At 39.9% G+C, this 12,595-nt stretch overlaps 1 protein-coding gene across 6 annotated transcripts in view; it reads left to right on the top strand.

Annotated features, from left to right (window-relative positions):
* The window catches only part of LOC104599139 (Peptidase C13 family), a 48,496-nt gene that overhangs the window by 15,886 nt on the left and 20,015 nt on the right, over positions 1-12,595 (top strand). For 3 of the 6 annotated variants that reach the window (XM_010261533.3, XM_010261532.3, XM_088898225.1), the window contains 2 exons: positions 1,873-1,914; positions 2,020-2,164. In XM_010261533.3, coding sequence (XP_010259835.1) covers positions 1,873-1,914; positions 2,020-2,164 — 187 coding nt within the window. Of the gene's footprint in view, positions 1-1,733; positions 1,915-2,019; positions 2,165-12,595 lie in introns of all 6 variants that reach the window. The other 3 variants (XM_010261535.2, XM_088898223.1, XM_088898224.1) reach the window with 2 other exon arrangements.

Below are 12,595 nucleotides of genomic sequence, written 5' to 3'. Positions count from 1 at the left end.
AAATCCCCACTCCACATGGTCTTAGGCTTTCTATATCGATCATGCAAACCAGACCAGCTTTTCCACTCCTTGATCTGAAATCTATACATTCACTTTTTGACAGAACCTTGGCCTAAAATCCTGCAGCTCCACCACACCATCCTTCTTTGGGGTCAAAGATATAAATGTGGCATTAGCCATTTTTTCCAAGATTTTCTCCCCTGTGAAACTCCTTAAACATTAGATCAAACTCTCTTTCTAGCATATTCCAGCATGCCTTTATGAACAACAAATTAAAACTATCTCAACCTGGAGCCTTATCCCCATTTAAACCTTTTAAAGCCTCCTTCATTTTCTCCAACCCAAACTCCCTCTCAAGCCAACTTGCTGAAGCAACACTCAGCTTCTTGGGGGCTATCTCCCCAAGGGGCATCCAACTCTAGATTCTTGATGTATATAGATTCTTGTAGAACCCTACCACCTTCTTCTGAATTTCATTCCAGCACTCCACCATCTCATCCCCACCTGAATTCTTGAAATAATGTTCCTCCTTCTAGCATTAGCATACACATGAAAGCTAAAAGATAAATTTATAGAATGGCCACAATGCCAACAGTGTTTTATGGAGATAATGTTAGGCAATCAAGATAAGTGTCCAAAAAAACAAGTATAGTAAATGTGAGAAGGTCGAGATGGATGAATTGGAAAACTAAAAAGTAGGGTAAAAAATTAGCATTTTCATGAGAATCTAGGAGTAGCCCTGATAGGTGATAAATTGAGGGAAATTAGATCAGATGGTTAGTAAGAGAAGCACGTTATCAAGGGCTTTCAGTGGGTGCCTAGGGCCTATACAATTGCAGACACTCTAGCAAAGCAGGGGGTGAACAGACAACAGCTCTTTTGGCATACAAATGGGCTTCTTAATGTTAACCTAAACAGTTAACAGAGTTTTTATATGTGGTTCAAGCAGCATTTCTGGCTGTTGTATATAATTATTCCTTTTTTCAGAATCAATAAAGTTTAATATGTTATACATTAAAAAAAGTGCATAGATGACCTTATATGGAACTAGTATGAAATGAACTGCTGCAAGTTGAAGGGTCTAAATAAATTAAGCACAGGCCGCATAGGTCATGGTTTGAAGTAGTGAGAAATGATTTTAGGTCTCATAGTTTAATAATGGTTATGACAATGAATAGAATGGAATGACGGAACAGGATTCTTACAGCTGACCTCATATAATTGGAATAAGACTTTTTTGAGTTGAGTTGATTTGAGCCACTTGGTAGAAGAGGATTACTCAGAGTCATACAAATCAATAGTATACTGCATATTGTCCTTTTTGTCATCCTTATCAATAAGCAATGCTAGATAAAACCACTATGGAGGTTAAATCTTACAATATTAAAAAATTTTCAACTGATTGGTGTTCTTTCATTTGAAGGAGACATCTATGAATTTGTTGCCTAACATGTTGCTGAACTTGCAAAAGCTTGTAAATTAAGCTCTTATAATATTATTTTTTTTTTCAACTCATTAATGTTCTTTCATTTGTAGGGGGCATCTATGAATTTATTGCCTAACATGTTGCTGAACTTGCAAAAGCTTGTAAATTAAGCATTTCCCATTATCATGCATCTTGAGACATCTATGAATTTGTTGCCTAACATGTTGCTGAACTTGCAAAAGCTTGTAAATTAAGCTCTTATAATATTAATTTTTTTTTCAACTCATTAATGTTCTTTCATTTGTAGGGGGCATCTATGAATTTGTTGCCTAACATGTTGCTGAACTTGCAAAAGCTTGTAAATTAAGCATTTCCCATTATCATGCATCTTGCTTCAACAGTACTTCCATCGCTTAGCTGTTTGATTCAGTACTTTTCTTGACCAGGTTTAATTACCGACACATGGCCAATACTCTATCCTTATATAGGTAAAGCATGTGTCTTAATTTAGGTTCTCATAATCTTTTTTCCCCTTTCCGCATCTTTGCATTTTCATAGAATACTGATATGTTCTTTACTTTTTTCTTTAATAGGACGGTAAAACGGCTTGGAATACCTGATGATAGGATAATACTTATGTTGGCAGATGATATGGCCTGCAACGCCAGGAATAAGTATCCTGCTCAAGTCTTCAACAATGAGAATCACCGTCTTAACTTATACGGAGATAATGTTGAGGTGTGTCTTGTGATTCCAGTTAGGTGTTTAATCTTTATGTAAACATGCATACATTCTATTAAGGATCGCAATGAATCTGTCAAAGAAGATTATGTTTAATTCAGCATGGAAGGTATCTAGAATATATCTTTATAGAAATTCTAATTATTTTTCATATTAAAAAGGATTTGTTGTTATTTAACCATGTAATCTGTCAAAGAAGAGTCTAGGAAGAAAGAAAGAAGAGAGAGAGAGAGAACAAAAGAATTGAGAAACAATGTCATGGGTCAGCGGAAGCACCCACTATACCCTATTTTATTATAAAATATGGTGAAATGACAAAAATGCCCTTGTGCTACATAAAATAAGAAAAGAACACCTTGCAACACTCCCCCTCAAGTTGGGTTGTATGTGTCATGCACATAGTTTTCAAGGCGTCTAGGTGATTTTGGGCAACACTGGGGCACCTACTCGCCTGCCTAGGCGATAAGAATTCTATAATATAAAAAACTAACTTTTGGCTAGTTCCCTAGTTTTATATACCATTCAGTGTGTATATTAATTGAAAAATAGCAATTCTCTTTATTAAGAACATTAAATTTCCTCTAAAAATGTGGCAAATCATCACATCTAAAAGATAAAAATCTTTTACATATATTTTTTGAAGCAAAGCAAACTTTTTATTGAAGAAGGAACAAACAGAAGTACATGAGAGGATGTACTGAAGCCAAGAGAGGCTTGGCAGGATTACATAGGCAAACAACTGTCACTAAACAAGAAATCTCTAGAGACCCCTGATTTTGCTAGGAAATCAGCAACAGAATTTTGCTCCCTAGGAATCCAGACCAACTTCACATTCATAGAGCCTAAGATATCCCTGGCTTCGGCTAAGAAGTGGGCTAGTCTCCAGGGCCCTCCCTTATCCTGTAACCAAACTATAGTATTAGCATAATACTACTATAATAAGTATTTAATAGAACGATTTCATGTCATTTAGCAACTAAAAACCTTGTATGATAAATATTGAAGAAAAAACAAGGATAGGATTTCTGTTTTATTTATCGATCAAAAAAAGAATTTCTGTTTTATTTAATTAGGGAGAGAATAGAAAAAAAAAGAAGCCCTTTATACTTATATTTTTTCTTTCCTCTTTCTTTCTTTCTTTCTTTTAAATTTCAATAGTAAAACATTAAAACAAAGTATAAATGATATATATAGCATATAATAAAATGTATTAACACATATTAATAAGATACAACAATATAAATGATATTATATAAGGCACCCACCTTGACTTTTTGTCGCCTAGGCAGGCGCCTAATTGCTACAAGTCAAGGCGTTTGGGTGAGGTGCCCAGCCAAAGGCACCTAGTCTCCTTGGTGATGCCTTGACAACTACGGTCATGCATACCCAACTTGTTACATAGCTCTTCATGGTGCAAGCTAGACACACTCTTTGTAAATACATTAGCTACTTGCTCATTTGAGCTCACAAAAGGAATACATATTTCTACCCTTTTCAACTCTTTCATGGATAAAGTTTTTGTCAACTTTAATATGTTTGGTTCTTTCATGGAGAATTGGGTTATGAGCAATGCTAATGGCAGCCTTGTTGTCACGATACAAAGACATCGATCTGAATTCCATATTCCTAACTCTATAAGAAGATTTTTTAATCATAGAAGTTTAGCTACTCCTTGAGACATGACTCTATACTCAGCTTTTGAACTTGACTTTGCTACCACCTCCTATCATCGATAGATCCTATCTAGTCAGCATCAATATTACTCTCCACCACAGTATGACCTTGTTTGATGAAAAGAAGTCCCCTACATGGTGTCTATTCAAATAAGAACGCTCTCTGCAGCCTTGAAATAAGGAGTTTTTAGTTAGTGCACATATTGTCTTAAGACCCTCACCACAAATGCTATATCTGGCTGGGTCATAAAGGTACAGAAGCCTCCCTATCTTTCAGCAATTTAAGGATGTACTTTCTTTGGGAGATAAAATATGCTTTTATCAGACCGTGCAACTTCAGTACCAAGAAAGTATTGTGAGAGAGTGGATATGCATTTAAGGCTCAGTTTGGAAAGAGTACAAATACAATATATGTAAGAGTGCAAAAACTTGTATTTTTATGTATTTACACTCTACATATTTGTATTTGTATTTCTTAGGGGTTTGCGGTTTTGCAACAATAGGAGAAAAGTGCTATCTTGCTGTACCAAGCAAGATCCAATGAGCAAGAACCCTGCAAGTTGAGAACGACACGATCTCGCGATGTTGAGTGAGATCTGGAATCCAAAACTAGTATACAATCTCGCTAAGCAGAATCACGCTGCAACCTCACACTAAAGGGATCTTGTGTGATGCTTGTGTTGAGAACTTAGCATTTGAGAGTGCACTTTGGGGAGACGCGTGACTATGTCAAGAAAACCACGATTGGCTGTACCTGATGTACTGTGAACACGCATTGTCCCCTGAGTGGTTCTCAAGAATGTGGTTTAATGACCTCGTGGTCCCAAGGACACATGTCTATTGGAGAGAAAAAGGTGGGATTTGTTCCTCATATTTTCGTTAAAGGAAGGAAGATTCTGGAATATTGGAATATGCAAGGCCATGCACATAGCATGGTTCCCCGGTTCTATAAATAGGGCGTGAGGGCCCTGACGGGGGGATCTTTTCCCTTGGCCATTTTTGCCCATAATCCTTTCTGCTACTTAGCTTTTCTTGGTTTTCAGCCTTAGCTCTCTTCACACTTAGCCACTCTTGATCCCAACTTTAGGACCTTTAGACCATCCTCATCCTATTGGCTTACAAGTACCTTAGAGGTCTGAGATCCTTCAGTTCAATCTGTGATGCCGGAATTTCTTCCCAATTTTTTGTAATTACAATGTCATCTATGTAGATGATCAAAATAGCCACAAAGTCACCTTTTCTTTTTACAAATAGTATATGATCAGCTTGACATTGCACAAAATCAACTAAGCTACCTTGTGAACCTCTCAAACCATGCTCTAGGGGGATTGTTTTAGGCCATATAAAGGTTTCTTCATGCAACAACTCTCTTCACTTTTAGCTGGAAACCAGGGGGCTGAATCATATACACCTCATTTAAGAGCCATTCATAAAAAGCATTCTTTGCATCTAGCTGATGAATGGGTGATGAAAAATTAACATGTAGAGATAAAAGAACCTGAATGGAGTTCATTTTGGCCACTTGTGCAAAAGTTCCATTATAGTCTACAGCATGTGTTTGAGAGAACCCCTTTGCCACCAACCATGCTTTGTACCTTTCTATAGAACCATCTTTCTAATGCTTTACAATGAACCACCCATTTACAACATACCTTTTTCTTTCCCTTTGGAAGATCAACAAGTTCTTATATGCAATTTTTGTGAAGGACATAAATCTCTTCACACATAGATTTCTTTATTCCAAAGCCTTTGCAAAACTTTTAGGGATGGACACACTAGAAATAGCAAAAATGAAAGAACGATAACTAGGGGACAATGAAGTTGTGGAAGTAAAGTGGACAATAGGATGTTTCGTATAGGACCTCACACTAGGAATGGCAATAGGGCGGGGATTATATTCCCCGTCCCCACCCCCGATTTTGAAATTAATCCCCATCCCCGTCCCTGATCCCCGTCGGGGATAAAATTTGTCTTCCATCTTCGGTCCCCGATGAGGATAGGTTCCCTGCGAGGACCCGAATCCCCGAAATTCTTTTAGATAATAGTTTTTTTTTAAAATAAATTTACTTAAAATAAATAAAAATTTTAAATTATAAATAATGTTTTGATATATATATATAATCGGGGTCAGGGCGGGGTGGGGCTGGGACCTCAATCCCCATCCTCGACCCCAATCGAGGATTCCTATTAATCCCCGTCCCTGCCCCACCAAAACAATTCCCATCCCCGACCCCATCGGGTCGAGGAAGTCGGTTCCCCGTCGGGGATGGGGAAAATTGCCATCCCTACCTCACACCCTACATAGAACAATAGGAAGATCAACATCACAAGGAGAGGGTTCAAAAGTACCTGAAGAATGGCTAAGGTGGAGAGTTGCCTCATGAGGTTCTGATGGCATTGGAAGCACTTCATTTGGTTCCACACCTCTGTACCTAGTGGTAGATCTGATGACTGGCCTTTGTGGTGCCAAGTATGATGAGAGTAGACTTGAGGAGGTTATTGAGGCAGAAACTGTTGTTGGGATGACTGAACAGGAAGAGGCAAAGAAAAATACTTCTTGCATCACTACTACTCTCCTGCTAAGGTGAGGTAAAAAAAAGGGACAAGATTCAAAAAAAGAGGCATCCATGGAGATATACACTTTCTTGTACATAGGATTCTAACATTTGTACCCTTTGTGATAGATTGGATAGTCATGGAAATACAAGGAATGGCATGAAGGTCCAGCTTACCAGAAGAAAGAGATAACTATCTAGATGACTTGTGGGTCCTTAAATTGCAATTATCTAGATGATATGTGGTTAATTAGGTATGGTGCTGTGAGAATAACATCAGCCCAGAAGCTCTTTGAAACATTCATCTGTAAAAGTAAACCATGAGCCACCTCCAACAAGTGCTTGTTCTTTTGCTCTTTAACACCATTTTGTTGTGGTTTGCAAGGATATGAGCTTTGATGTAACATACCATTATGTTGGATGTATGCATTGACATCATTAGTGAAATATTCTTTTGCATTGTACGAGTGCAAAATCAGAGTATCAATGTGAAACTGTGTAAACACCATACAATGAAAATTCTTCACAACCTCTAGAACTTCCTCTTTGGACCGTAATAAAAATCATGTATCATGAGCAATCATTAATAAACTTGAGAAAATATCTGTATCTACCTTTTTCTAGAATAGAACAAGGTTCCCAAACATCAAGATGCACAATATGTAAAGGACAAAGGCACAGACTTGAACAAATATGGAAACAAGACCTTCAAGGAAGAAAAAGATAAATGACCTAAACAACAATAAAATGATTTGCTCCCCCTCAATAGGATTCTTTTGTACATGATTTTTATTACGGTCCTTATTGGACGTATGCATTGACATCCCCCTTTCTTCATCCTTCTTTTGTACCTCACCTTTCTTTCTTTCATCTTTAGACAATAAAGCGATTTGCTCCCCCTCAATAGGATTCTTAGCAACCTTCCTAATTTCCTTAGATTTCATTGAACTAAGGCAAATACTTCTTCAAGACCCGGAAGCTCCTTGTTACTCAAAATCTAAAACTGAATGGGTTCATAACTGAGTTCAAAGTTCAAACCAGCCAAGAAAGCAACCATCCTTTGTTGGGAGATCAACCTTCTATATGCTGAAGCATCCTCTTCACTTTTTTTTCCAATCAATAGTCTTATAATGATTTAACACCTTCCACATGGAAGTAATAGTGGAGTAGTAGGCCACAAGGGACTTGTCACCTTGTTTAAAAGCTGATGACTCAACTTGGAGTTAATGGATCCGAGCATAATGTCTTTGTTCTGAGTATGCTGACTTTGCTTGGTCCAAAATCTCCTTGGCTGCTTCAGGCCACATAAAGATTTTCCTAAGAGCAGACTGAATTGAAGATAAGCCAAGACATTATCGTATAATTCTTTTGTTCTCACTTTTCATAATCAGCCCCTTCACTAGTAGGCTTTTCAGTCTTTCCAGTGAAATACCCCAACTTTCCTTTGGCTCCAACAAACATCTTCACACCCTTGGACCACTCCAAGCCCATCAAGAAGAACGATGGACATAGAGAAACCTATGTTGTCTATTCCACTACTAGAACTAACAAGACCCCTAGAGCAAGGTTCAAAGTATTGATACACCCGATACGCCGGTAGGGGCATATCGGGCGAATCAATACCCTTTTTTTACTTTTTTTATTTTTTTTTTCAAAACCGGTTTAGGGGGGGCCGGTTTAGGGCTCCTCCACCCCCTGAACCGGTCAGACCTCCGATACACCCACTATATGGGCGTATGGGAGGGGTCCCAGAATGATACGTATCGGCCGATACGTGTCGATACTTTGAACCTTGCTCTAGAGGAATTTGAAGTGATAGAACTCTACGAAGACATTGATGAAACATTGCTAGTAGATGAATAACACCACCAAATAACCAAAAATAACCTTTTTTTAGCCCACACACAGTGACATGACTGTTACAGTCCAAGATAAGAGCAGAATAACTCTATGGTAGGGGCAAAACTGAACAAAAAACACTTGCTTGAAAGCTACAACCACTTGCACCATGCACACACTATCATTTTTAAACATTACTGCATATAATCTGGTCAATATGCAAAAAACCTGTTGGTTTTCACTTGGCAAGTAGAAGACATATAGAAGAGCACTTAGAAAAAATTCCTTGCAACAGAAACAACTTTTTTTTTGATAAATCAACAGAAAACAACCTCTGGGCACTTTCCAGCACCTTCTCTAACCATAACAACCTTCCAGAAGGTATAATGTTTAGCATCATACAGTATTGCTGGGAGGGAAAATGGAGGGTGAGAGGGTGAGGAACTAAGATGGGAGGGAAAATGGAGGGGATGGAGTTCGTGCAAGCAGGTCAGTGGAGGAGATCCTTGAAGATAGAAGCAAAAAATCTCCTGTTCGAAGAGATGAGAATCAAGGGGAAGGTAAGCCTGAAGGTAAGGGAAGCGAAAAAGGGTACAATATTGCTGGAAGGATTAGAAGTGATCGAGTGGCTAAGAAAGTTCATAGCTGGAGCCTGTTCAAAAGGTAAGCAGATAAACTGGCAGGATTTTAGTACACTAGAAGGGAGAAGATATGTTGTTGAATGTAAGAGGAATAGAAAGGGGTTCATAGCTTCGACTGAATTTTTTGGGAAGGGACAGAGGCAACTGGTGTGTCTACCAGCAGGAAAACAGAACCAAGGCTGGGGGGAAGTAGACTGGTTGCTCAAAGAGTTCTTAGTTCAAAGAGTAGCAAATGAGAAAAAAGCCTCCATAAGGGAGGAGAAGGCTTATTTCAGCAACAGCAGGGTACAACAAGGGCCAGTGGTCATGGCAAAAACAAAAGGCCATTGGAGAATGGTGGGAGGTCTAGAGAGAGAGGAGTGGGATAGTAAGTTTGTGATACAAGTACGAACAGAGGGGAGCTTTGTCTCTGTGTGGTTAGTTTCCTCCATTGAAGCAGAGGGCTGTGGAAGGAGGCTCGGTTGGTAGGAGGGGAGGAGGAAGAAGAAGCACTACGTGGACTAGTGAGATTGGGTAATTCAAATGGGAAGGGATGTTTCACTAAAAAGGGCCAACATATTCTGGGAAGCCAAAAAGCTTTGGGGCAGTTGGAAGGTCAAACCTGGAGAAAGCAAGAAGAGGGTATGACAAATGGCAGATCCTTTGCGCAGGTGGTGTCAGGGGAAAAAGACAAAAAGCTTCTACTGTCAAAAGGGAGAAGGCTGAACCAGCAATCTCAAACAGGGAAGGTTGCTGGTTTGACCATTAAAACAGGGGGGCGTGACTCTTTAAGTGGTCATGTGGGACGAAAAGAAGGGCCCAATCGAGTGGATCCCTATTATGGTGGGTTGGAGAAGGCTTTTCAAATAAAGGACTTAAAGTTGGGCTCCTATAGTCTTGAGCCCAAGGCCCATTATAAGACAGATGGGCCGAGGGACTTGTTAAGTAAGCACGTGACTGGGAGGAGGGATGAGCTGATAGACGAGATAAAGCGTCTATCTTCTTCAACCCCGAACCCTTCCTCTCGACCGAACAGTTCAGGCACAAAAAAGTCTCAAGACTCGCAGTCTCGAGGCTCTCTACAGTGGGTCCCATCCAACCTGGCGAACCGTCTCTCACCAGATAGGCGCAACCCGAGATACATGAAGCCTAGTGATGAGAACAGAACAGGGTTTGAAGATTGGTTGAGTGAACAAAACAGAAACGACGATTCTGATAGAGACGAAACGCTAAGTCTGGGAAGTTTGTCCGAAAAGCAACAATGATCTTCTTGAAACAGAAAGTTTGCATACAGAGTTGTTCTTAGAGGAAGAGACTGAAGAGGCAGGTGGCGGGAAGACTAGGAATGGTGAAGAAATTGGTTCTAAAGTTGTGAAAACTCCTCCTCCCTTCGTCGAGGGAGTTGACCCTGAGTCTAATGAATTACAGGATGTTGGTGGAGAGGGACAAGAATCGGCCGTGAGGATGGATGCGGGTATTCCAGTGTCGGAAACATAGAGAAAGGTTTTCCAAGTGGGTAGGTCGTCAGGAAGTGATTCTTTCACCATGTCTACTTCCCAACCTTGTCCAAAAAGGGGAAAGGCCTTAAAACCATGTGCCGCTTGTTAGCAAATCATTTTCAGTGATTCTAGTCCTACCCCCGTTCTATCAGGTATGGGTGTCAATTCTGTTTTAGGTACTGACTTGTTTGCTATGCCTGTAACAGATATCCCAGCTTCCCATCCAGGAGTTTCTGATGCAAGAGAGAGAGTGATAGTGGAAGGAGGAGAGAAGGTGTTGGAAGGAAGTAGTAAGGGGGAGGCGGATAGAATTTGGGAGTTGATCTGTACAATGATGGAGGAACAAAATAAAAAGGAAGGATTCGTAGAAAGATGTTGTAGCAAAAATAAGTGTGAGAAGGGTAAAATTCTTTCTCAAACATTGGCTGAAAAGGATGGAGAAATTGGGAAGGGGGGGGGGGGGGGAAAGAGGAACAAATAAGAAAAAGATCTGAAGTGGAAAGGCTAATCTCAGACATTGAGGGGGATTTAGAATTCAGTGGTAGAGGGGATAGGAGGAAGGGCCTAAAATGAGGAGAATATGGCCTCTTATTGGGTCCTTTGCTATTTTGTATCGATGAAAATTATTAGCTGGAATGTAAGAGGGTTAGGGAGTGCAAGGAAGAGAAGGGCGATCAAAGACCTACTCCGAAGGGAAAAAACTGATAGTGTGCTGTTACAAGAATCCAAACTGATGGAATTAGATGGGAGATGGGTGAGGAGTTTTTGGAGGTCTAGAGGTTTAGGTTGGAGCTTGTCTCCTTCTTGGGGAGCCTCGGGGGGGATTGTAACACTATGGAGGGAGGATGTGGTGGAAGTAGTGGAAGAATTGATAGGCAGATTCTCAGTTTCCATTAAGTGCAAGAATGTAGAAAATGGGTGTGTATGGGTCTTAACCAATGTTTATGGCCCTAATTCCTATAGAGAGAGGAATGAGATGTGGGAGGAACTATATGCAATTAAGGGGCTATGGGATGGTCCTTGGTGCCTGGGCGGGGATTTTAATGTCATTAGATTCTCTGATGAAACCAGTAATCCCCAATAGGTAATCTCAACAAGCATGAGGAAATTTAATGGTTTTATTGAAGATTGTGAACTGAAGGAAATACCTTTGCTGCAAGCCAGTTACACTTGGTCCAACCTTTAGGAAACCCCTTTGTGCTCGAAGTTGGATAGATTCCTTTTTAACCTTGCCTGGGAGAATAGTTTGGAAAACTTGGTTGCTAGGGCATTACCCAGGGTCACCTCCGATCACTGTCCTATCCAAATAGGAACTGAGTCTTTTCCTATAGGACCCAAACCTTTTAGATTTGAAAATATGTGGCTTACCCATCCAGATTTTGTGAAAAAAGTGAAGGAGTGGTGGGGTGAGGAGGAGAGGGGGGTAAGATGGAAGGGGATCAAGTTCCACAAGAAATTAAAAAGGTTGAGAGCCAAAATAAAAGAGTGGAATAGAGATCAGTTTGGTAGAATTGAGGAGCAAAAATTGGGCTTTATCTCTCGAATAGAGAATTTGGATGTAAAGGAATCTCACAATGGGTTGACCGAGGAGGACAGAGTGTTAAGGAGACAATTAAAAAAGGAGTTGGAAGAAGTGTTTTGAGGGAAGAAATCAGTTGGAGACAAAAATCTAGACACAAGTGGATTAAAGAAGGCGATGGGAACACTAGATTCTTCCATGATTTGGCCAATGGGAGACGAAGAAAGAATTTTGTGACCAAGCAGGATGACATAGCCAGAAAATTTGTGGACCACTTCAAATCGATTTATAGAAGGCCTTTGAGTGAGAGAACAGTCATGGAAATGGTGGATTGGCCAAGGATTGATGAAGGAGTGGCAAGGTGGCTGAGAAGGGATTTCGAGGAAGAAGAGATTAAGAAAGTTGTCTTTCTAATGGATAGATCCAAGGCTCCGGGTCCAGATGGCTTTACAATGGGTTTTTATCAAGACTGTTGGGAGGTGTTGAAAGAGGATCTAGCTGAAGTCTTTAAGGAATTTGCAGACAATCACACTATAAGCTCTGGAATTAATGCCACCTTTTTGGCCTTGATACCTAAGAAGAATGATGCCAACCACCCAAAAGATTATAGGCCTATTAGTCTGGTGACAAGCATCTATAAAATTCTGGCTAAAGTGCTCTCATTGAGAATCAAAACAGTCCTCCCTACCATCATTAGTGAAACTCAGGGGGCTTTCATTCAAG

Source organism: Nelumbo nucifera, chromosome 2 (genome assembly GCF_055504915.1).
Source record: "Nelumbo nucifera cultivar China Antique chromosome 2, China Antique-T2T, whole genome shotgun sequence".
Taxonomy (NCBI): domain Eukaryota; kingdom Viridiplantae; phylum Streptophyta; class Magnoliopsida; order Proteales; family Nelumbonaceae; genus Nelumbo; species Nelumbo nucifera.
Note: the sequence above shows the minus strand (reverse complement) of the source record. Positions and strands in the feature narration are given on the sequence as shown.